Raw genomic sequence first — 26,158 nt, forward strand, 5'->3', positions numbered from 1 at the left:
TACTTCAACCACAGAGAGGATTGTTCCAAAGGTGCTTTTTCTGGAGGCAACTGGAGTGTTTTGCTTTTTCTTTTGAGGACGTTTTGCTTCTCATCCAAGAAGCTTCTTCAGCGCTGACAGGATAGTGGGGAATGTAAGGATTTATATTCCTTGCAGACAGCTTGTTATTTGCATCCTTTTAGAGGGTTCTTGAAGGGGGAAAACTGCAGACCATAGGAACCAGAAGCACTACTCAGGTGACCCTGAGGACACAGATAAACCTCCAAGTGCTTCAGCGACCCTCTAAAACAAGGGTCTTCAAACTTGGCAAGTTTAAGACTTGTGGACTTCAACTCCCAGAATTCCTGAGCTAACATGACCGGAGAAGGAATTCTGGGAGTTGAAATCCACAAGTCTTAAAGCTGTCAAGTTTGAAGACCCCTGCTCTAAAAAGGATGCAAATGACCAGCTATCTGCAAGGAATATATAAATCCTTGCATTCTCTACTATCCTATCAGAGCTGAAGAAGCTTCTTGGATGAGAAGCAAAACATCTTCAATAAAAAAAACAAAAAAGTCCAGTTGCCTGCAGAAAAAGCACCTTTGGGACAACCATGACCTGGATGACTGGGAATCTCTACAGACACAGAGTGGATCAAGTATCAGAAAGGTTCACATTCCTTATGGTTATTTCAAGAAGTTCTGCTGTTCCAAAGAAGCCATGGAACAAGTATGAACTCTCATTTTATCTGCAAGCATAAGAAACCCAACCCTTATTATAAAATATCTTAATGGACTGACATTAAAAAGTAGAATTATTGCACTTATTGTATCATCTGATTCTACGTGCCTAAACATAAAGACATTCAGAGAGACTCCAAGGTACACTAAGGTGTGAAGGGATAAGGAATTCTTGAATCCATCATTCCAGCAAGTTTCTTGCAGTCCATGAGATGGTCATGATAAGGGCACAAACAGAGACAGCCTAATGACCTCCACAAAGATGGAAGGACTCCCCAGATTGATGAGGAGTAATCAGTTAAGAATCTTACAGTGTGAAAGCTATAAAAAGAGAGCTGAAGAAAGAAGTCTGAATTCTCATCTTCTACTCCGCTGAAGATCGTCTCAAAGAACTCTCCCTGAACTTCTGTCTTTTTTGTCACTTGGCTGACAGCAAGAAATACTTCTTGGAACATGTGGTTTGTGTGATTGAGAGAGTGAAAGCGAGGCGCTTATATTGCTAAAATAAAGCTTTTAAAATCAATCAATAGTCTCATATTGGATGTTGAATGACTTTGCTCTAAGTATGCATAAGGACTTCTAGTTCTTTGACAGAGGACAAACCTCTTGTAAATTTGGGACACTGGGTTTCAGATTTTGCAGCTAAGCTGACACAAAGACATTGAATCAGTTGGCTTCCATAGGGTTAGGGTTAAGGTTCCGTAGGAAATAAAAATGGGCAAGATGGTGAGGTTGGCAGTGCATAGCCCAAACCCCAGCCCTTAATTTCATGCCTCGAAGGGTCAGGGCATCAATTGTGCTGCTCTGTCCACCATCTTGCCTGTTTTGACCCTATATACAGAGATGCTGATGCTGCTCCAATCACAAACCACAGGTTGATAAAACTAAGCTACATTTCCACAGGAAGAGGAATTTGAAAAATAGGACACGGTCATCATATATGGAGAAGTGGAATAAAAAAGAGGTTGAGGTGACATTGGTTGATAAATTTGAAAAAGAAGAGACAGCTACAGAATAGGGAGGAAAATCATTCTGCTTTTCATTTTCCTGGTTGGATCATCCTGTTGGTTCCCACTTTCCCCAGAACACCTTCTCCATCTCAGTCTGTCTCTGAAAGATCAAGAAAGTATAAATAAACCATGCCATAGATTATAACATTCTTACAACTTTAACATATCAGAAAGGTATTTTCTCCTGCCCAATCTCCTCTTTCTCTTTCCTCTTCTTAGGATATTTAACTTTGTTCTTGATAAACTTGGTAATCATTTACTAAATTTTAGAATCTCAATTCTATGACTATTTGACGAGCTTTAAGTAGAAGAAACAATATCTTATTTTTTGTCAACATTATTCATTATTGTTTAGGTAAAGAAACAGTAAAGTGGCCTGATACTTAAGCCTCAGGCACACATGAAACTCAAATATAACACAAAAAGGAGTAGCTTACATAATGTGGCATGCCTGATAGCATGGATTGTGTAAGTGCATGAAAAATACCATGAACGTAGGAAATCTTGACAAAGATGTTCCTGAGAGTGGAACTGATTGATGGACTCAAGCCACTAAAGAGTTGCTTTGAATTGTTGTATAGGCAGCAAATAAATTCATTGATGATGATAATAATAATATCCACCACCACCTAGGGTGCAGGCAGCAACCCATATCAACCATCAGAGCCAGTCAATATTTGTGATACATTTTTAAATGTTCAGTTGACTGAGTTTCATGTTTAATGATAATGATAATGATAATGATAATAATGAGGAGGAGGAGGAGGAGGAGGAGGAGGAGGAGAAGGAGAAGGAGAAGGAGAAGGAGAAGGAGAAGGAGAAGAAGAAGAAGAAGAAGAAGAAGAAGAAGAAGAAGAAGAAGAAGAAGAAGAAGAAGAAGAAGAAGAAGAAGAAGAAGAAGAAGAAGAAGAAGAAGAAGAAGAAGAAGAAGAAGAAGAAGAAGAAGAAGAAGAAGAAGAAGAAGAAGAAGAAGAAGAAGAAGAAGAAGAAGACGACGACAATATTCTGGATATCACGATTATGGAGAAGAAAAAAGTGTGGATTGTCAACATTGCCATACCTGATGACAGCAGAACCGACAAGAAACAACTTGAAAAAATCACTTAAAAATTGAACTGCAGAGACTCTGGCATAAACCAATGCAGGTGGTTCCAGTGGTACTTGGCACATTGGGTGCTGTGCCTAAAGATCTAGGCAAGCACTTAAAAACAATTGGTGCTGACAAAATCACCACTGGTCAGCTGCAGAAGGCCACCTTACTGGGATCTGCTCGCATAATCCGCCGATACATCATGCAGTCCTAAACGCTAGGGAAGTGTTTGACTAGTGATTTGTGATACGAAATCCAGCATGGTTATCTTGTTTGCTGTGTACACTGTCATTTTTAATAATAATAATAATGATGATAATAATGATGATAATAATAATAATAATAATAATAATAATAATAATAATAATAATAATAATAATAATAACAACAATAATAATAATTTGCCTGCAAGAACTGGTGGAACGATAAAGGCACAAGAAATGAAGAAGCTGAAGTGCTCTGAAACTTTAGAATTCAAAATGACAGGCAACTGCCACATAACATTCCCAGACTTAAACAACTGTTGACAAGATAAAAAAAAGTCTGGATAATGGATGTGGCAGTACCTGAAGACAGCAGAAGAGAAGAGAAAGAACTGGAGAAGATAACAAAATATAAAGATCTACCAATAGTAATAGAACAACTGTAGCAAAGGCAAGCAAGGGTAGTACTAATAGTAATAAGCACCTTGGGTGCAAACATAAAACAACTGGAGCACTACTTGAATACCATCCACATTGACAAATTCATCATCAGTCAATGGCAAAAGGGAGCTTACATCCAGCAACAGTGCGTCTAATATCATCAAACATCCACATCTGCCTATCCCAGGTCCCTGGGAAAGATTCTATTGCAACAAAGCAAAATAATAAAAAAAATGCGGGGGGCATTCCCACAATTAAGGGTTGACTCACTGTAAATGTAGGATAGCTGGAAGAGCATTCCTAGAAATGTAAGATAGCTAGAAGAGCACTTCAATTGACTGACGAACCCATAAAAAATGTAAGAACCTCAGAAGTAAGACTATTTGCAAAGAACTGACTGGCTTGCCAATAAGTACAGAATATCTAGAAAAATATTTCTGAAAGGCAGAATGGCTAATGGATCCACAGTGAGTTGAATTAGTGCATTGTAGAAGAAAAGTTTATGTCCTCTACTCCATGTTCAGTATAACACAAATAATTTTAGAAGAATGTAAGAAGAATGTTGGAAGAGAATAATGAAATTGTAAGTAAGACAGATGGATATAAAAATGTATACAATACAATACAAAGTAAAAGAAATATAATTTGAATAAATAGAAGGAAAGGGAGTAATAAGGAGAAGTTGGGATAAGATATGAAGTTGAACAGATAAGGTAAATATATATATTAAATTGTGTTCATATGGAAATGTGATAATTTGGAATTATCCTGTCTTTAAATAAGATGTCTTATTGGTTTTTTCAGAAAAAGATTTCTTATGTTATTATATCCTATGCTTTGCTTGTCTGTATATTGTTTTGTAAAATTAATAAAATTTGTTTAAAAAAAAATATAACACAAATATGAATTATCTCTTATGAAAACCTCTGTCTCAATTTAGAAGCATGGCATATCACAAAGCACTCACCTTATCATGGCTAATCTCTTAACTCTCCCAGTTCTAGAAGTCATTCTTTCTTCCCTGGGAGGCTCTTGTGGGATGTGTGTCACCTACACGTCTTCCTTCAGTGGCAGTAAAGGCATTTCGGGGGGAGGGTGTCAAAAAAGTTAACATGGCAGTTCCTGTCAACAATATATTATTCATCTGACAGAACATTATACTGTAGATGCCTAGGGGGCTAAAAAAAGCATCACTCAATACACGTATTACCCATAGTCTGTAAATGCTCAATGTTTGGGTTGCCATAACACAAAGCCAAGCCAAGCCAACCATAAACATGGCTTACAGCCCACTATGAATCCAATATTAAATTGGGGTCTCGTGAGTTTTCCATCGTTTAATGAATATACCACAATTGTGTAGGTTTGCCACAAAATACTAAGTCACAAACAAGCCAAATTACATCATATTGCATAAGCCTAGTCACTATGATTGATTAATGACCAATGGTTTATGCCTTAACTTTTATGAATTCAGCCAATTCCTTTAAGGATCAGTCCTTAAAGTGTGGCTCAACACAATGCTTGAATTCAGCCACTGCAGCCCTATGGATTTTTGGTTTAAAAGTGGCACTTTTAACATGAATGTCAAGAAATGGCTAGTGTTTGGTAATTAAAAATGAAAGAATTTATGATTTCAGTGAGGGCTGGAGACAAATCAGCACAGGAGATTACAAAACATTCTACAAACACATCCACAGATAATTTCTACGTTTATTTTTATACCAAAAAAGTTATGTGCAACAAATAAACATTCTTACAATATTTACATGGTTTTAATTCCCCTGTTAGCAAAATTGAATTTCAATCTCAGAATGTCACAGTCCTATATTGAACCAAAAAATAAAAAAATAAGAATGGAATGACTCCAATCGAGATGGAAATGTTCTGGAGTTCGAAGCACATCAAAAAGTTGTCAGATCAAACATACGAGACAGAACACACATTGAATATTTAGGCCATGCTTAATACATTTTTTAAAAAAATGGAAACGGAATACTTCATCTTTTTTTTACTAGTTTTACTAGGTCATGTTTAATTGGTCTTGAAAGAATCCAAGCAAATGTTTAACCTGTTTTGACAATTTTTGTTCATACAGATCAGGAGATATTAATCAGCAAAAAGGAAATCATTTTTGTCTCTTTGTTTTGAATCAGAATATCGAATTGAGCCCCAAAGTAATCATTTCCTGAAAGTTTCATCTCATTCTAGAGCCCACTGTGACGTTTTCCTTAAAGAGTTGCCTTAGTAGAAATATTCCTCTTCCAAGGGTATAGATTTCTCTTGCTACTTCTTGATTCCTCCTGAAAATCAAGTGACAGAAACCTTTCCTGGGAGTGGCAATATACTAGATGCAATGGAGCCATCTGCTTCATGGATACATTTTCTGGTATCTCAAGAAAGCCGTTCATCCATTCAAAACTGCATTACAAGCACTGAGAACCATACTGACTGAGGCTAAGTAAGATTTCTAAGAAAGGAAAAGGGCTTGTCTGACCTATGGAAAGCCTTGATTTCTTGGGGAAAAAAAGGCAGGGCCCTTTCTTCTGAGCAATCAACAAGTGGGAGAGATGTAGATTTAGGGTGGTGGTGGTAGAGAGAATTAAATTGATCTTCAAGAAAACTACCTCCTGGGACACTGTCAGTTTTAAAAAACAACAACCCTGAACTTTTTGTCACTGAAAAAGTTCCCCTCCTTTAAAATTAGAAGCAACTTAGCTGATGAGACAGAACCAAAGAGCAGGGGCTCCTAAGCTTTCCAAATTAAAAGAAGGGAATTGGAGTGAAACACAGTGAAAGCTGCACTTGAGAAAAACAAGGAAATGCTGCATCTTCCATCATCCATATAGGTTTGGGAATATGGCCAAGCACCTTAAAGAGAACGAATTACCTTGATGGAAGAAGAGGGAAGACAGCAGAGAGTCCACACCTGCAGTGAGATTTTCCCATCATCTGCTTGCAAATATTACAATGCACAGGCAAGGAGTAGGCTCCGCTGTGTTAAAAATATTGGCTTGCTTCTCACAGCCCAGCACTCAGGAGGACCAATTTTCCATTTGGACAAAGGGTGCCCTACAATCTCTACTTCAAAATCTTGTCCAGTTTGGCCCTTAGTCCAAAGTGTTTCAGCTGTCTAGGAATTCTGGGATTTGGGGGGGAGGTCCCAACATGTCTGAAGGCGACCTGACTGAGAACACTCATCCAACACATTGTGTGGTGTTAAACGTTTTAACACCACACAATACTACTGAAATCTGGAGATGGGGGAGAGTGGTACAGAAGTCAGGATTTTGCTTAAACATACACAGGGTGACAATACCTTCACACCTCTGTTCTTGAACAAAAAAAAAATAAGAATCAACATTTAAAAAATGTTGACTTGGAAAGAGAAATGAGCAGAACAGGTAACTTTTCAGCAGAGGGGAAAATGGAGTCAGCTTGCACTTCCGCCCAAGGAATTGGAGAGGGGAAGTCCTAGGAAGAAAACTACAACTCCCTTGTATCCCCTATAACTGACCCTGGTGTATAGGCAACTATGCAACTTTATGAGCTGTGGACTTCAACTCCTAGAATTCCAGAGCATGACTCAGGAATTCTGGGAGTTGAAGTCCACAGGTCATGAAGTTGCCATTGTTGCCCACCCTGGTATAGATAATGGAAATCTCTACTTAGAAAGATAGAAAAGCCCCATCTCATCTGCAGACATGTAAAAAAATAAAGCTTCACACTATGTTACATTAATGTCTTAAAATAAAATTTTATCAGTGAGGGTATAAACTTGAAAATATTCTCCACATACCAAAGGTAACAAAATTTGTAAATTATACTTCCCCCATCAGCTCTAATTTCAAAATTCAAGACAAGCTTTAACTGTACTCTGGTTAATACAAAATACATTTCTGAGAAACTCTGACAAGGACAACAAGCAGAAATTAGTGTTCCTTTTAATACATATATACATACATGTACATGTACATGTACATATACATATATATACATACACACCATAAACACCTGTCTTCCTCCATTAAACTTGCGTTCCACCATAGTTCTGTACATAAACCGAATGTTCATTTGGCAGGCATTTAAATACTGTCAGACATCCCATCTTCAGCAGATGCTGCTCCCATTGGAAAATAAAATCCTGCACTTTTACAAAATGTTAAGTGAATCACATTTATACCTTAATGCTGATTTTTTTTTTCATAGAAAATGACACAAAAAAAGAGGTCTCCTTACAGACTCAGGAGGAGGAAAGTGTTTAGACGCAGACTGGAATTTTAAAAGGGAGCTTTTTGGGAAGATCACTCTTCTTGGGAATAAGCAGAAGCAAGCATTGATGGTAAGGAAACAACAGGGTTCAAGTTTTTGGCAACGATGCCCTTTGTTGTATTCTGGCTATATTCTGGCCTGACCCGGTCTTTTTAGTTAGCTTGTTATGACCCAAGTGCACGGCTATCTCTGCTATAAAAGATGCCAAAATTGCTTTCTACCCTTAATACAAGTCTTCTAAATGTGTTCATCATATGAGCAGAAGAACCGTCTTAATGATCTCAGGGAGCCCAACTGGTGAATACACATCACAAGAAGCCTCTGGCAGATCACAGCATCCATTTGCTTCCAAAAGCTGCTTCGGTCACCGATAACTCCTTTTCGATCCTATCAATCCTGTAACTCATTCATTCTCTGGAAGCTTCTGGTACATTCTTGCATTCCAATGAGAAACAGGCTGCTGCAACAGGATCCTCGTTCTGCCACCGCAGGAAGAAACACAGCAATCTTGCCAAGGAGTAGCTCTTCTGGTTTGCTTGGAACAGCTATGACCCAGCTGTCATATAAGAAACTGCAACCATCTTCTAAGGCTTCCCTGACATACCGAGGCATACTGAGAGACTCCTGGGTAAACTAAGCCCTAAATCTAAATATAGCAGACAAAATTTTATGTTCTGAGAATGTGCCTTTCTAAGGGATACTCCAGCAGGAAAAACAGAAGTCAGCATTGACTGCAGAGTTCAAAGCTGTGCCAATCAGGTCAGCAGCCTGTCTCTCTCTCGCTCTCTCTCAAAAAAAAAAAACCCTCTAGGAATGTCCTACAAGGAACCATTTCCCTGGTGCCCTGGTATAAGAGAAGCTCAAAGGATCACCTACTACACACTGCAAAGATCTGATTCATCAAAAATATTATATATAGAGATGCAAGAACCTTTCTGCCTGCCAATTTCAATCACCCCCAATATTTGGTTTGTTAGGACAGAAGGCACTTTTTTAAAAAAAAAACACTGCATTTTAGGACGATATGAATGGGAAATTACTTCAACTTGCTCTTTCAATAGAACCATGACTGAATCTTGGGCCAATTTTGTTTACTGTCTATTTCCTTTATCCTAAATGGGTGAGGGAGCGTCAATGTACATCTCCCTAAGCCTTAGCCAAATCTGTATGTAAGAATTTGAAATTGCTCTGCCTCCACAGACATAAATCTATCTATGTCCATAATCTGGGTTTCCTACACAAGCTTCACTAAATGAAGGGGAATTTCTCAGGAACATCAAAGCACCCTCCACTGACATTTCTTTATATACCCCCCTCTTCACTTCTGTGGAACTTAGTTCCAAAGGGCTCACAGACGGACTGCATCCTAATTCTTCAGTGCATTCATTTACCCAGTGAGTTACTGAGATCCAGTGTCAAGTTGTAATTCTATACAGCAGCTAGAAATATTATAATCAAATTGGCTAACACTCTTTGGCTGTCTCACATCTTCTGAAGTACACAGCCAATTCTGCCCCTCAAACGTCATTTGTACAGGCTTCCTACTGATGAGGCCTGGGCAACTCTAGATGCCCCGTTACCCTTGTTAAGCATCCCCAGACAAAGACGGTTTCCATCCACAGCAAACAGTTCAGATGTTACAAGGAAACCCAACGTAGTTCAGCGAATTCCTTTTCTTTAGACATATCCTGGGGAAAAACAGCATCTTGGCAAAGATCTTTTGTTGCAAATCTTCTCCAGGGAAACAGACTAATTTCAATTTCATTTTTTAAAAAAACATCTCAATAACACAATCAACCGTTCTTCAAAGTTATGCTTCAAGTCATCACTTGGTTGAGCTGTGCTGACCTTTCTTTGCCAGGGCATAGCCAGTCTTTTCTGCCACTTTGCGCCAAGTTGTGGTAAATGTTTTAGTTCCATCTGTGTGGTCAGATTCCCTTGGCTACCAATACACATAATGTAAACAGGGCAACATTTCCCTATGGTACCTATAAAGTCTAGAATAATCATGATCTCCCCCTACCTCAATTCACACTGAGATGGGAGACTTCCTGTAGCCTACCTGGAATATTTAGGGAAGGGTAAAGAAGGAGTAAAGAATATGCCTCTGCGAACTCCTTCAAAGTAAAGTTAAAGCTTGTCTCTGATCAGATTAAGACGTTTGCAAAGTTCCTCACCATAGCTATTGACTGAGGAGTTACCCAGGGTCCCTATCCTTTGAGTCATTCTAACTGAATTAGCTATGATTCCTGGGGAAAGCAAGTGATGTGGATAATAATTAAAAAAAAATCTTTTTACTGTGGAAATGAATATAAACAGAAGCCGGGCCTTCAAACTGTCAGTCAAAAGTTTGCAAAGTAGTTAATCCTGTTTGGGTGGGAGCTGCCGTTTCCAGGCCTCATTCAAGTATACTAGTCGTTTGTAGTTGATGATCAAGAGAACAAAGTTCAGCAAGTATGTGATAACACAGACTACGCAGAATTCCTTCAGCACAAAGTACAGAATATAAGACAGGTACAAAGATCCTATTACTGACACTATGGAGGACATCATGAGGACCAGCGCTGCTACTGCACTTGCTGTCATACCTAGAAGAAGAAGAAGAAGACAAACAGTTAGTGTGGTGGCTTTCTTTGGTTACAAGCCATTATCTATCAACAAGAATTTAGGTCAAGGGGTTAGAAGAGCAAAATGTGGTCAAACCTGCCAGGTACCATTTCAAAGTCTTGTCAACCAAGGAGGAGGTTTCTCCTCAACTCAAAGGCTTAAGAACAAATTAACAAAAGGCTGTTCACTGCATGCTGATGTGAAGGAAACAAGCAATGCCTTTTTTCACAGAATGATAAAACTGGCAAGGACTGGACCTTGCCTCATGCCAGAATCCAATATGTGGCATTCCAAAACAATGACTGTCCGGTCTCCACATGAGCACATCCATTGAAAAGGAGCCCACCAGTTCTCTGGGTAGCTGATTCCGCTAGTAAAGTATTTCTAAAATGCTGCAAACACCTACAAAATCTAATTTATGGATAATTGTTAAAATACAGCAAAGTTCACTAACTGAGGAGCAGAATTTATGAGAAATGTAGATACATGCATGAGGTTTATTGCTGCTCATAATCCTGATTAAATGGCATTTCCAAATTTAGAGGCAGAATGCCTCTACTTTTCTGTTGCTAAAATGGAAGAGAATAGGGTCCTCATGCCCTGATCGTGGACTTTCCCAGGCCCATCTGACTGACCACTGTAGAAAACAATCTACTCACTTAGAAGAATCAATGCTTTGGATCCAGCACTTATGACTGATGGCTAGCATCAGAAATGCCAAGCAAGCTGTTATCCATCTCTCCCACCACCTTAAAAATACAGTACATGTTCCTTATTTCAACAAATAAAATCCCAATTATTCAGGAGTTTCAAGATTGTATGATAACTTAAGGTATTCATTAGTTTATGTTAGCAGACACATTAAATACAGTCTAAAAGAAAAAGAGCCAGGATTCTCAGCCCACTGATATTAAGAACTGAAGAAACATACAGCAGCTCGCCTTGCTCTTTTTGCAATTAACATTAATATAATGTTGTGTGGGCATTAACCATGACACACAATTAACTGCAATTCAAATCTCAGTTTGCAAAACCTTACCTTGCAGTTAATTTTGTGAAGCATTAATATTTCCCAAGTTTATTTGAGGGGGGGGGGGAGAGAAGGGGTGAGTTTGCAGGCTGGAGAAGCAGCACAAAACTGGGGACAGGAGAGGAAGAAGACTGCATGAGACCTTGGAGTGGTTCCACATTCTCTTAACTGTCCCCAGGAAATGAAGCAACATTATGACTGGGCTCACAAAATGCAATTAATCCATTAAGCATTAAATTAAATTAATAAAATAAAATAAAAATGTAAGTCATGCAGAGTCACCATATAGGGCAGGTGGGCAACATAATTATTAAATGAATTATTAAATGAATAAAATTACATCTGCTCAGTCACGAAATACATCTGCCCCTCTTTGAAGATCCAAAAGTTACTTTTATAACAAAACTAAAAACTGGTCAAGAGGTTGAAGCAGAAGATTAGGACTCTTGCGGGAAATTCATACACACTCACTGCGGGTACAGCTCCGTGTCTCAGGTGAAGAAGACGCATAAGACATCCCTATATTGTTTTACACAGCAACAATGTCATGCATGGCATTTTTCTATGGCATGCAAATAAGAGAATGGATCCCACAACCTGAAGTCTTGATAGTTGGGAGAGCAGAAGAGGGGGAGCGGGAGGATGAAAGGGGCAAGGGCAGACAGGGGCGAACAGGAGCAGACACTGTTACACACACCTGCAAATACACTCACAAAAAACAGTATTGTGTATAATGCAGCATGATTACCTGTGAATAATCATTTAAAATCTAATTATTAAGGGTTTTTTGGGGGGGAAAGGGGTTTATTTTTATTAGAATTTTTGAATCTAGTTGTTTGGATTTTAGAATCTAGTTGTTCTTTGCCATCATCCACAAGCAACTAAAGCAGTGGGTATTTGCAAAAGTCTGGCCTGGATTTAAAGGAAGGAGTAGGCACTTCATGGAGAAGATTGGGAAGGGAATTCTAGCTATCACAGATAGCAGAAGGAGGTAAAGAGGAATCTGATTATCAGCCCCAGTTCTCTAATGTTGATTCCCCACCCACCCAAAAAAACCCACACCCTGCTATGAAATTCCTGGGAATTAGCAAGTTTTTCCAGCCTTGCTCTAGGATCTGCAGGCACTGCTGAAAGGACTGTGAACGTAACTTAGACATCACATTTGTCAGGCAGGCATGAATTAAATGGGAGATTAGTGAAGCACATGCTACAATTGTTAGCACTCAATACTATTATACAGGATTTTGATTACTAGACTGAAATAATCACACACAAAAAAAATTATATCCTACTCATGCCTAGAAGAGCAAAAAAAATAAGGAAGATATAGGCAGGGGTGAGAGATGGTAGTCCGCTACTTACCAAGCAACATTTGTAGTATATAGAATACAAGACCAAAAACGCTGTTTGGTTGATTTATTGCACTGTCTTTTCCAAAAATGGAGCCTAGTAGGCCAAATCCTCGACCCCATCTGAAAGAAAATAGTCCATTAAGTCTTAAGTGGTAAGCACTTGCTTTAATAAAAATACAGATCTATACACACAATGCACTTATGTACCCCCATTTGCTATGGACAGGTCGGGCAATAAATATATAGCATTATTGGATGGATGGTGTTCCCTGATATTGAACAACATTCAGATTATGCTAAATCTTGATTACAAGCCGTGGCTTAACAAACAATCCACAATATATAATACAACACAATAATAAACTATATTTATTAAAGCTACATTAAAAAATGATTAAAGTGACTAAAACTTGCTAATCTAAAACAAAGCACACATGCTAGTGTGATGCGTGAGCCCTAATCCATCACAAACAAGATGCTACCCATTACCCAACTAAGCACTATCACTAATGTGAATCCATCACCACCAATGCAAAGCAGAAAAAAAAATCTATGTAAATTTCATTTCAAATAGTAACTATCACTGTTACTCAGGATAGTAAGGGGTTTTTGTTGTTGATTTTTGTTTTGGTTTGATTTGGGTTTTTTTGCCTTCAAGTCAGGGCTGACTTAGGGATTATGTAGTCTCTGTGTTTTTTCTTTTTTCTTTTTTAAAGAGTTCAGAAGTATTTTGCCCTTGCCCTTCCTATGGCTGAGAGAGAGTGATTGACCCGAAGTCATCCCGTTGGCTTTGTGTTTAAGGTGGGACTAGAACTCACAGTCTCCCAGTTTCTAGCCGGAGTGCCTTAACCACTACACCAAACTGACTTTCAGTAATGAACCATGGTGCTTAAAATAAAATTTAAAATGCGTGGCTGTAGAATACTTTTCTCTTTCTATCATAGTATTTCCTATACCCGTGATGGCGAACCTATGGCACGTGTTCTGGAAGTGGCACGCAGAGCCATTTCTGCTGGCACATGAGTCGCCCGGAATAGATCCACTGCACATGTGTGGGGGCGGGGCGTGCGCGGGAGACACGTGTGCATGCAAAGGGGGCAAGGGGCGTGCAGGTGGGTCGCACACACGGCGCAATGTGCACAGGAGGGCATGCCCATGTGCAGGGGGTGTCATGCGTGCATTGAATTATGGGTGCACTTTCGGCACGCAACGATGAAAAGGTCCTATACCCATGCAGTAAACAGACTCATAAACAGCCTCTGTGTGCTGTGTTGTGCTCCTGGGTTGTCTCACAATAGTAATCACACTGCAAACACTCTGACAGAACTCCATATGTGACTCAGCTGGCATTCCCACCCCCAGGATTTAAGCCCAGGAAGCTTAAATCAGAATACAGTTGAAAAGCAATAATCTGCAGAACTGAATACAGAAGTGAATGAATCATCTGCTTATATCAGCCTGAACCCTGTTAAAGGTATGACTAACTTCCACATAGGCTAAGAACATTCCTGAAACCTAGAGCCAAATGGGTGGGGAAGATATGGACTGAATGTAGGTGTACCTGTTTTTAATGCGGAAGGCATCAGGTATTTTAAAAGTGTTATCACAATTTTAAAAAAAAGAGAAATACAGAAAAATATGCAAAGAGAAAAGTGTAGAATCCAATGATTAAATAACAGATAAAGAATCCTAAGCATTAATATACAAAATTAATATAAATCACCTACATATATTTAAGCATACAATAACATCATATCAAATTGTGCAAAGAATCGAGTCCTTTTCTCCTAAGATACTTTTCTAAGAAAGAACTGGGTTTAAGTCTTAGCATTTCAATTGAAATAGGGCTTAAGGAATGCTGCATTTTAGGGGCCTCAGGATCCTTATGTGAAGAGATTTGCCCACTTTTAAGGCAATTGGAGATTCTCAGTAAAAAGGATATTTAGGGTATAATATAAGGATATTTTGAATACTGTACATTCGGAATCAGTATACAAAAACTGCTATCTTTTCAGAGACTAGAAAAACCAATTAAATACTCCCAAAACTATGTTCCATCACACCTCTAGATTAAGAAGTACATATCTGTTGTGGGGGAAACCAGTTAGACTGGTAATTTTTAACTAATTTCTAACTGGAATTGTTTTCAATGAATGAAAAGGGGCAACGAGAAAAGGCAAATTACTTCAAGAAGTTTGCATTACTGGTTAATTCAGTTATCACATTCATAGCCTACACTGCATGAATGAGTCTTACGATACCTGAGTCCTAAAACATGAGGCTTGTGACCCAAATCAATGAACCTTTTTAAGAAATGCACAAATACAGGCAACTTGGCATTAAATCATGAACTGGATGTGCAATATATACACCCATGTAAAATATAATCCACAGACTGTTGGCATGAGAGTTTGGCTGCTCAAGACAACAATGCAAAATGCTACACCTTGCTGAGCCCACACTATCTTCTGCTTAAGAACAGAATATTAATATTGATTTTTAAATTAGTGCAACTTTTCAGAACAGCTGGGGACAACCATTAGTAAGCAACTGCCAAACACAAAATATAAGTCAGATTGCTTGTTGGTAAACAGCTTTCATCTGACTAAAAATGTACACAGTAAAATAACTGTACCACCCATCTATTCTCTGCTCTCTTCCGCCCCATCCTAGGAATTAAAAAGATGCTAGTGAAGTAACACATGTTTTATGTACACTGCTCAAAAAAATAAAGGGAACACAAAAATAAGACACCCTAGATCTGAATGAATGAAATATTCTTATTAAAAACTTCATTCATTGCATAGTTGAATGTGCTGGCAACACAATCACACAAAAATTATCAATGGAAATCAAATTTAGCAACCCATGGAGGTCAGGATTTGGAGTTACACTCAAAATTAAAGTGGAAAAAAACACTACAAGCTGATCCAACTTTGATGTAATGTCCTTAAAACAAGTCAAAATGAGGCTCAGTAGTGTGTGTGGCCTCCACGTGCCTGTATGACTTTCCTACAACGCCTGGGCATGCTCCTAATGAGGTGGCAGATGATCTCCTGAGGGATCTCCTCCCACACCTGGACTAAAGCATCCCCCAACTCCTGCAACGTCGTGTTGGTGGATGGAGCGAGACATGATGTCGCAGATGTGCTCAATTGGATTCAGGTCTGGGGAACAGGCGGGCCAGTCCATAGCATCAATGCCTTCATCTTGCAGGAACTACTGACACACTCCAGCCACATGAGGTCTAGCATTGTCGCGCATTAGGAGGAACCCAGGGCCAACCGCACCAGCATATGGTCTCACAAGGGGTCTGAGGATCTCATCTCGGTACCTAATGGCAGTCAGGCTACCTCTGGTGAGCACATGGAGGGCTGTGCGGCCCCCTAAAGAAATGCCACTCCATACCATTACTGACCCACTGCCAAACTGGTCATGCTGGAGGATGTTGCAGGCAGCAGAATGTTCTCCATGGCGTCTCCAGACTCTGTCACATCTGTCACATGTGCTCAGTGTGAACTGCTTTCATCTGTGAAGAGCACAGAGCGCCAATGGCGAATTTGCCAATCTTGGTGTTCTCCGGCAAATGCCAAACGTCCTGCATGGTGTTGGGCTGTAAGCACAACCCCCACCTGTGGACGTCGGGCCCTCATACCACCCTCATGGAGTCTGTTTCTGACTGTTTGAGCAGCCACATGCTCATTTGTGGCCCGCTGGAGGTCATTTTGCACAGCTCTGGCAGTGCTCTTCCTGTCCCTCCTTGCACAAAGGTGGAGGTAGCGGTCCTGATGCTGGGTTGTTGCTCTCCTATGGCCTCCTCCATGTCTCCTGATGTACTGGCCTGTCTCCTGGTAGCGCCTCCATGCTCTGGCCACTATGCTGACAGACACAGCAACACAGCAAACCTTCTTGCCACAGCTCACATTGATGTGCCATCCTGGATCAGCTGCACTACCTGAGCCACTTGTGTGGGTTGTAGACTCCATCTCATGCTATCACTAGAGTGAAAGCAGCGCCAGCATTCAAAAGTGACCAAACCATCAGCCAGAAACCACTCCTTTATTGGGGATGTCTTGCTAACTGCCCATGCTTTCCACCTGTTGTCTATTCCATTTGCACAACAGCATGTGAAATTGATTGTCAATCAGTGTTGCTACCTAAGTAGACAGTTTGATTTCACAGAAGTGTGATTGACTTGGAGTTACATTATGTTGTTTAAGTGTTCCCTTTATTTTTTTGAGCAGTGTATAAGAGATATGCTTTGAACCTGGCATCTCCAAGGAGAACAATTGCACATGGGGGGAATAGATGGTACATTGAATAGGGACACTGTTTAGCTGCGCAGAATGGATTGCAGTAATGTGGCTAATGAATTCATTAGTGTTAGCTTAGCTTAGCCATTTGGGGGTGATTCAATAAATCATGATTAAATAACACACGACTCAAATAGTACTATGGTCATACTCAATACAAAATTTCAGGAGGATAGTAGCCTTACAAAAGGCTGGGCAGAGAATACTGAGTGGAGAGATCCAGTTGTCAAATATATGATAAGGCAAATTCTATACTTATATAATGTATTTGACATATATTACATATCTTTTCTATTTAGTTACATTTATACATTGCCTGACTCCCAGAAACAAGAGGCAGTTCATAAGTAAAAAGGCAAAAAACAACAACAGTAAAAATAAGGAAAAAGATGACAAAAGATGCAGTAACAAAGCACCCCCATTCCATGAAGGGGCTTCCCCTAGCCAAAGGCCTTCTGAAACACAAGCAGTTTGGGGCCACCTGGATATTTGGGGGACCTCACTCCAAAGAGTAGGAATTAGATGTGGTCATATTTATATAAACCACCTATCTATCTTGATATTGTTCATCGGTCAAACTCAAAGAAAATTCATGGATATTATTCAAGAGAGCAAATTAATTGCCTTAAGACCACTAAGTAATTTTTTTTAAAACAAAAGCTTCTGTTTCAGGTCAAATCATGTTAACACAAACATTTTATCGTACCGATAATGGATTGATTTAACATCTAAGTGAAATTTTCCCAATGGTTTAGGCACATTAAATTAAAGTCTTGTGGTTTGATTTCTGAGTAGGCCCTTGTGATTGAATTGTGAAAGGGGTTATATGCATTAATAGAGATAGCAATGCTCTCAACAGCTTTCATTGTCCGTGGTAAAAAAAAAAATGGAGTTGAAGTGAAGAATTGTACTGAAATGTCAACTTCTGGTCCAAAAAACCTCACATCATCATCATTTGAGTCCAATTCTTTTATGCGAACTTCCAGGAAGATGGCAATTGCCAATTAATAATGCCTTTCCACACTTCTGCCTGGGTAAGTTAATCAGGAATAGAAATCAGTTTATGAATGTAAACTGGGTGTAACAACCACTGTTAAAATATTTTTCTCTATTTGAATGTATTTTAATAAATTTTTATATTTTTTTTAACAGTTGAATTACAAGAGAATTTCTATTTAAACGGTAGGTTTATGGAGAGCAAAAACATATCCAAAATTTGGAGAAAGGAGCAGACATTCAGCAGAACAAAGAGCGTTCTGAATTAGAAAAATACTATTTGATGAAATAAGCAAATGAGTTTCCTGGTTTGTTTGTTTGTTTTTTGAACAGCCTGCCTCAACATTACGACCACTGGATGTGTTTGGGCTGCACTATTTTGTCAATACCAAATAGTGTTCCAGATGTTTTGGGATTGCACCCAAGGAACCCCTTACTATTGGTACTATTTTTGTTTTCTTTTGCCATATCCACAATCCAGACTTTTGGGTTTTTGTTTTTTTTTACTAATAATTGCTAATGGCAGGTGCTTGTTTGAATTCTAAACTCCCAGAGAACATTAGCTTCATCAATTTCTATTTCTTTCTATTATTTTGTGGTCCCACCAAGTTCTTGCTTGCAGGCAAATGGTATTTCTTGCAAATATTCCAAGGAAGCATTGTTGCTACTTTGTCACACTGTTGTTCCTAGTCAGTCTGCGCAATATTTTTCCAGCAGCTAATTAGCTGGTCCACTGATTCTTCCACTTTTTATTCTTGTCTTTGCATCAGGGTTGACTCCTGATGACAGCCTGGAAAATCCCTGCAATTTTCTTGGCAAAATTTTGAAAGTGGCTTGCCATTGTTTTCTTCCTATGGCTGAGAGAAAGTGACTGCCCAAGGTTATCCAACTGGTTTTGTGCCCAAGGCAGGACTAAAACTCACAATCTTCCAGTTCCTAGAGTGTTGACATAACCACCAACAAAATTACCATTATTCCTACTGTCAGAGGGGCAAGACATTACACTCAAGCATTCTTCATCATGCCCAAATACACATTTAATTGAGAGACCCCTACCAATTGCCATCAGCAGCCATGAAATCATGAAAGGAAGCAGCAGCAGCCTTTCCACTTAATTAGACCCAATCCTTTCATTACTACATGTGGAACTAGTAACCAAGAACTAGTAACCACTTACTTTTTTCCTCTGACTTCTGTTTTCCTTCTGTATTGTCCCTTTCTGATCATAAGCTGCAGCCAACAACTTTTGGATTTCTGATCATGGTACCAAATATTTGGAAGCTTTTTAAAATTGAATTGTTGGGCCATTAGTAATATCTAAACAGAACAACAGATCCACAGGCACGTGGACTAGAAACCAACAAGGCTAGCAGTAACTTAAGGACAAATGAAACAATTGGGAAAGGGCTGTTCTGGATTTGCAAGGCAAGGCTGGCATTATTTTCTTTCAAGGCATAGCAAACATGAAAAGTACCATATTTTTGGACTATAAGATGCTCCAGACTATAAGATGCACCTAACTTTTGGAGAGGTAAACAAGAAAAAAAAAATCTGCCTCTGCCTCCCAGCAATTTCCCTCCTTGCAGCAAACAGCAAACAGCCTTGACAACTTCAGCACAGCCTGATTTAGCATGAGCAAGCTGACTGATGGTTAGATCAGCCTCCCGGAATACAGACGACCAGCTGTTCCAGGCTGCGGGGATTGCTGCCATCCATCGCCACCACTGCCAATCACTGTCTATCGCCACCTCCGTGCACTCCATTTTTGGCTCATTCTAGGTAGCTCTGATGCCTGGAATGGGCTGAAAACGAGACATGCGGAGGCCAAAAACGGGATGTGCAGAAATCAGCTGTTTGCTGCAAGGAGGCAAATTGCTGGGATGCAGAGGTCAAAGGGTGGAGGTGGGTGGGGCTTCGGTAACATTCGCTCTATAAGACGCAGACATCTCCACCCATATTTTTTTTTGGGGGGGGGGGGTGCGTCTTATAGTGTGAAAAATACGGTAATTACAAGTAGTCCTTGATTACAACAGTTCATTTAGTTAGTGACTGTTCAAAGTTACAATGGCACTGAAAAAAGTGACATGACCGATTTTCACAGTTACAACCTACACACCATCCCTATGATCATGTGCTCAAAACTCAGATGCTTGGCCACTGGTTCATATTTATGACCACTGCAGCATCCCAAGGTCATGTGAACCCTTTTTCAATCTTCTGACAAGCAAAATCAATGGGGAAGTCAGATTCACTTAACAATCAAGTTATTAACTTATCAACTGCAGTGATTCACTTAACAACTTTGGCAAGAAATGTCATAAAATGGGACAAAACTCACTTTAATGTCTCACTTAACCACATATGGCTCAATTGTGGCCATATGTTGAGGACTATCTGTTCTATATGCATACGAGGTGTCTGCAGTTCTGTTAAAAATGTACAGTCTTTGCATGTTTCAAGGGAACTCAGAACCAAGTATTCCTACTCCTATGAAATTTAATGACACACATTAATGCTACTTAATTTCTAGAAAGAAAGGAAGAAACCAGGACTTGCTCTGTCTTTGTCCAAGATCTAATCTCCTACAAGCCTAATAATGCAGGGGGGACGTGTCTTTCCCTGCTAATTTGTTTCCCGAGAAGGAACTTCTTTTTCATTGAAGAAGAATATCAGGTGTGCAACGTAGACGAGCGAACTCTGACACTGAGCAAACAAATTCTTGCCCTGCTCCTTTTTCTCAATGCAAAGAAAGCAAATACAGTGGCAGAAAAGATGAAGCACAACAAAAAGCTGTTCTTGATTCTAAACATTGGTTCTTTAAACTTTCCCCAGATTTATTACTAATACATGGTCTGTAAAAAAATTAATGTAGTCCTCCAGCTAAAGTGGTTCACTAGTGCTGCTCTCATCATTTCTGTAGTCACCTTATATGATTGACATTCCTTTATTTTACTTAGTTTTTCTGACTAGACCCCAGCCCAGGGGTGTCCAAACTTTTTGCAAGGAGGGCCAGATTTGGTACGGTGAAAATGTGTGGGGGCTGACCATTCAGCCTGACATTCACAGGAACTGCTGTACAGTGAAGGAAAAAACACCAGCTGGCGGGGATGAACGACAGGCTGAGCTGGCAGGGAGAAGAGGCTGCAGGCCGCTCAAAATTTGAAAACAGGCCACAATTGGCCCCCGAGCCGGACTTTGGACATGCCTGCTCTAGCCTGAGGTTATTCTGATTTTGAATTGACCCTTTAGATTTGATATCCTACTCTCCAACCCAGCTAACTATGATAGCCATCACTAATTGTTAATTAAAACTGATGTATATTGGGTGAAATCTAATCAAACCAGAACATGGCAGAGATTCTCTAAGAGAAAAGCAAAGAGAGGTCAGTCTCATTGGGAAATCTTGATTGGCCAACTAGAAATAGGGGTCAAAGACTCTCACTGTATCTTATTAGGCAATTTAGCTCTGAATGTAACAGAAAAGATAGTATCACCTGAAAAGATATTGTATTGTCAGAGAAGCATTTGGGGGAAGGGAAATGATAAGTCAAATAGCAAGGATTCTATTACAAAAATGGATTTAATCTATCTTTTTCATAATACATATACACAGAAAAAAATCACTGGCTGCTTTCAGCAATTACCAACACAACCTGAAAAGAACATAATTTGGTTCTGAACCTAAAAATACCCAACCCAATATCCAGCACTTAAAGCAGTGGCAAAAATATTTTTTCCAATTTTAAGTCAACAAATGTAAACAATGTAAAGTTGAGGCTATTGCTTTGAATTGAAAAAATAACTTTTAATGTAATTTTGTTTGAGATCTTGCAAGTATTATAAATCTGCCATCTACAAAAACTGTTCTCCACTAAGCTAAAGTAGACTGAACATTACTGGATTTATAAATAGTTGTGTGAATACTGTAAAAATTACATGATTACAAGTACACAGTAGTATGGAACACACAAAACAGTAAAACTAATCTCTCTACTTGCAAAATATTATCCAACCTAAACAGCAAGTCAATCTTCTGAAAAAACAATATTACCAATGATAGGCATTAACAAATGCAGTGGTATGCAATAATATTTTGACCCTTATTTTTAATACAGAATTTGGAAAATACCTGCATAACAAAACTGAGAACTCCTTTTATTCCTGAGAGTAAACTTAAACTTCACCAGGCAATATCTAACAATGTCTAAGATTGTCAGCAAATGTCCAACTTGAGCTTCTTTCAACACTTTCAACACTTCAGTTCAAGACACAAAGTATTTACTGTTAAGTGATAAACATTTTCGGAGCAGGAACATCTATCTAGTCATAATAAAATACATGCTTTGCACAAATGCACTTCATTTGACAGGAACCTTCTTTACTATTTGCTATTACTATTTACAACAGGCTTAGTGTCAACTCATAAAATATTCCTGTGGTTGGAATCCTGACACTTAGGATAAGAAACCTTTACTCAGCATTTGGCCCCAAATGTTTCCATACCAACACTCTACTGAAATTCTGCTAGTAAGCAATTAGTATACTCATACTTTAGAGACACCTACAGGCATTGTTGAATTTAGTCTTCCTCCACATACACCTGACTTTTCTAAATGTTTCCTTTCCTTAATTTCTACAAACTACCCACTCAGTTCATTCAGCGAGGGTCGGCAGACATCATCAGATAAAAACTTATCACAAGCTTTCGATTCTTGAAACCTACACAGTACACAGCCAAAGTAAAAATAGTTCAGGTTCACACCCACATTAGTGTTGCAGCCTCGCCCCATTCTTTCAATTCTCTGTTTCAGTCCACTCAACAACCACATACTCTCCTTCAAGCATGTCCAGGCACTAAGCGTAAAATCAATTTATCAACACTGATTAGCAACCTACCCTGGAGACAACATTTAACATGCTAAAGTAATGGAAAGGTCCTAATTCGGTGTTCTGAGCTTTCTTTCATGGAGCTGTTCCATTTAATTCAGTTGTAAAGTCTTGAAGCTCCCTAAAAAGTCACTCACAAGATATAAACAGGAAATGATTGGCAATTACAATAGGTTTCACAGACCTGCCATTATCAAATAAGTTTGATAAATGGACTTCTCATTAAAACCAATTTTTCTTAGTAAATTAGTAACTAGTAGTAATGCTAGTAATATTAACACTGCTTAACTAACCTAGTTGGTATGTTACAGTGTTTTGCTCTGATTTGCAATGGTGCTAAGCTTTTTTATCTCATTACTTTTTAATGTTTCCCTTCTCCTTTTTCTTTCCTTTCTTGTTAATTAAAAGCAACATTCATCATTTTGATCTGAAGGAAACTGATCCAGAAAAACAATCAATACCCTTTGCATCTTTAGCTATGGTTAACAGCTCTGTAACAGAAGCCAACATGATTAACAAGGGAGACTTTAGGAAAAGAAATTAATATTGGGAACGATTTATTTCTGCGATTAGTGAATAAGTTTTCAATCGCGGAAGGGTTTTAGGCAAAGCCTCAGGGCTGAGGAAATACCCCCCCAAAACTTGAGGGACTAGTGAATTTGAATCAGAATCATTTTGGAGAAAGGATGAGCAACTCTACAAACACTCAGCAGCTCTCCTAACTTTCGCACAATCACGGCTAGCCAACGGAGCAAATCCCAAACAGTTCCTGGAGGCTTCAGCCTCAACCCCCCACCCGTATTCTCCCGCTTGCTTGACCTGGAGGAGATGGCAGAGGAGCACCGGACACGCTCGCTGAGGTCACAGAGTGCCTGGTATTGGAGGTCGCGACCCTTCTCACGCTCCAGATGGCAGGCGTAGAGCGAAAGAATAATCCCGGCCAGACACACGACGTAGCGGGCCACCCGCTCCCAGCGCGGCACCGAGACTCGCAGCAGGACGGGCGCCGCCATCTTAGCCCAGCCCTCGCTTAGGCGGACCCGGTAGAAGACTCCCCAACCTTGTGCGCGCGCAGGGCACGCCACACCACGCCGAAATGCGGAGGGGGCGCACCGCTCGTTTATTGGCTCGCCGCCGTAAGGAAAACCACGCCCACTTTCTCCTGCCATCGGCTGCTTGCCGGGCCATGGGTGTTTCTCCTTTTTTTCCCTGTTCCGAGCAGAACGTGGCGCTTTCCGTCGTAACAGAGGCGAAACCGGCTGACCAATCATTCGCGAGCGCGGGAGGCAACCCCGCCCACCTGCCTCTTAAGAATTAACGGCATCGCGAGACTTGCAGTTTGAAACAAGGAATGGGAGTGTTGTATCGTCGTCTGGGTTTGTTCCTTGCTCTCTCACAAGCTGCGATTTATTGTGTTAAGATTGCAACACACAATAGCTCAGCTGCTCAACTATGGCTTATTGAATAAACGAACTAGCTGAATCAAATGCATTGCAGTAGGTCAGAACTGGAGATTTCAAACTCCTTTCCCAGAAGTGCTCTGGCAGTGCACATCCTAGCCCTGCTTCCGACCTGGAGTGTGATTTTATAGTTTGTTAGAGCACCAGGCTAGAAACTAGGAGACTGTGAGTTATAATCCTGCTTTTGGCATGAAAGGTTCTGCTGGGAAACTGGGTCACTCTCCCATTCTCTCTCTCAGCCCAAGCCACCTCACAGGGTTGTTGTAGAGCAGGGGTGTCCAACCTTGGCAACTTTAAGACTTGTGGACTTCACAAGTTGAAGTCCACAAGTCTTAAAGTTGCCAAGGTTGGACACCCCTGTTGTAGAGAGAATAGATGGATAACTATAATAGATAACTAAAAAGTGTTAGTTATGTTCACTGCTGTGAGTTATTTATAAAAATACTATAAAAGGTGGGATATAAATAAAGTACCATTCATTCCAAAGGAAGAAAAAGAGCAGCTCGCTCATTTTCTCTCAGAATTCTCTTGCACTGTTTTCAAAAATATCCTGTTTTGCAGAAAGGGAGAGATTTGGACACTAACTTTTGTAATCTGTGAAAGGGTTGAAAGGGCATCATGTAGAAGGCGGAACCAACTTGTTTTGGTAGGACAAGAAACAAGGGTTTAAATAATAAAGTAGATTTTGGTGAGTCGTCAGGAAAAAAAATCAGCAATGGTACAGAGTGCCTTGCGGGGGTGCTAGAAGTGTTAAAACACAGGCTCGATGGCCATCTGTACCATTGTTCTATGTGCTTTAAGCAGGAGATAGCTTGTCAACTAATTAATGAGGAAACATGGAGGTAAAATTTGTGACTAGAACTTGAATAACAGCCTTATTTGTGCCAAACAAAGATGATTCTGCTGATAATTTCCAGGACACCTAGTGAAAAGTATTCACCAAGGGCTTCTCTGTATTGTTTTGGCTTGTCTTTGTATTGTACATTTTTATGTACACAATTCTACACAAGGAACAAAACCCCAAGGTCTTGTTTGTAGAGTAACAGACTTTTCAATATTTACCTGAAAGTTTTTATTTTTAAAAAAATTAAAAATGCACTTCTTTCTCATTTGCAATTAATGACTCCCATATAGAATGAAAATTTGAATTGTAATGATACTTTAAACAGACTTAAATTAACAGCACAAATCATAAATATTTTCATCTTCTTTATAGAAGAACTTTAGGAAGTTTAAGATGTGTGGACTTCAGCTCCCAGAATTCCAGGAGTTGAAATCTACACTTCTTAAAAGTTGCCAAAGTTGGTCCTCAAGTTTACAGCAGTTGATTTAGAGACTGTTCAAAGTTACAACAGCACTGAAAAAATTATGACCAGTTTTCGTACTTATGATCACTGCAGCATCCTGATGGTCACATGAAAATTCAACCGCTTGGCAACTGACTCATATTTATGACACTTGCAGGGTCCTGGGGTCATGTGTTCTTCTGACAAGTCAGCAGGGATGTCAGATTAACTTAAGGACCATGTTAACTAACAACTGCAATGATTCACTTAATAACTATGGCAGAAAGGTCGGCTAAAATCACTTAGCAACAGAAATTTTGGGGTCAATTCTGGTCCTAAGTTGAGGACTACCTGTATTGTAGATGATAGATTTGCAGGTCTCCCAGTTTTTAACCTCAGAACTGCGTCACCACGGCAACTCCGAGAGCAGGAGAAAGGTGCAGCATTAAGATCCGGCTTTGTGACGCAAGCGGGAAGGACCCGCCTCGGCCG

General features: G+C 39.6%; 1 protein-coding gene across 1 annotated transcript; it reads right to left on the minus strand.

Annotated features, from left to right (window-relative positions):
- Positions 1 to 5,158: 5,158 nt before the first annotated feature.
- Positions 5,159 to 24,124, minus strand: VKORC1L1 (vitamin K epoxide reductase complex subunit 1L1). Its single transcript, XM_026708630.2, has 3 exons — positions 23,740 to 24,124; positions 12,735 to 12,844; positions 5,159 to 10,323 (listed from the first exon to the last, which is right to left on the minus strand). The coding sequence occupies exons 1-3, from the start codon at positions 24,087 to 24,089 to the stop codon at positions 10,097 to 10,099; spliced, it is 687 nt and encodes a 228-aa protein (XP_026564415.2). The 5' UTR covers positions 24,090 to 24,124; the 3' UTR covers positions 5,159 to 10,096.
- Positions 24,125 to 26,158: the final 2,034 nt, after the last annotated feature.

The sequence above is a fragment of the Pseudonaja textilis genome, chromosome 1, assembly GCF_049901715.1.
Source record: "Pseudonaja textilis isolate UNSWEBS1 chromosome 1, rPseTex1.2, whole genome shotgun sequence".
NCBI lineage: Eukaryota > Metazoa > Chordata > Lepidosauria > Squamata > Elapidae > Pseudonaja > Pseudonaja textilis.

Excerpts from the sequence above, each read along its gene's own strand:
- VKORC1L1 (XM_026708630.2), bottom strand. The coding sequence starts at position 24,089 with ATGGCAGGAGAAAGTGGGCGTGGTTTTCCTTACGGCGGCGAGCCAATA. Across the intron at positions 12,845-23,739 it reads TCCTCTGCCATCTCCTCCAG|ATGGGGTCGAGGATTTGGCC; the intron begins GTCAAGCAAGCG and ends ATTTTCTTTCAG. Across the intron at positions 10,324-12,734 it reads TATACTACAAATGTTGCTTG|GTATGACAGCAAGTGCAGTA; the intron begins GTAAGTAGCGGA and ends TTCTTCTTCTAG.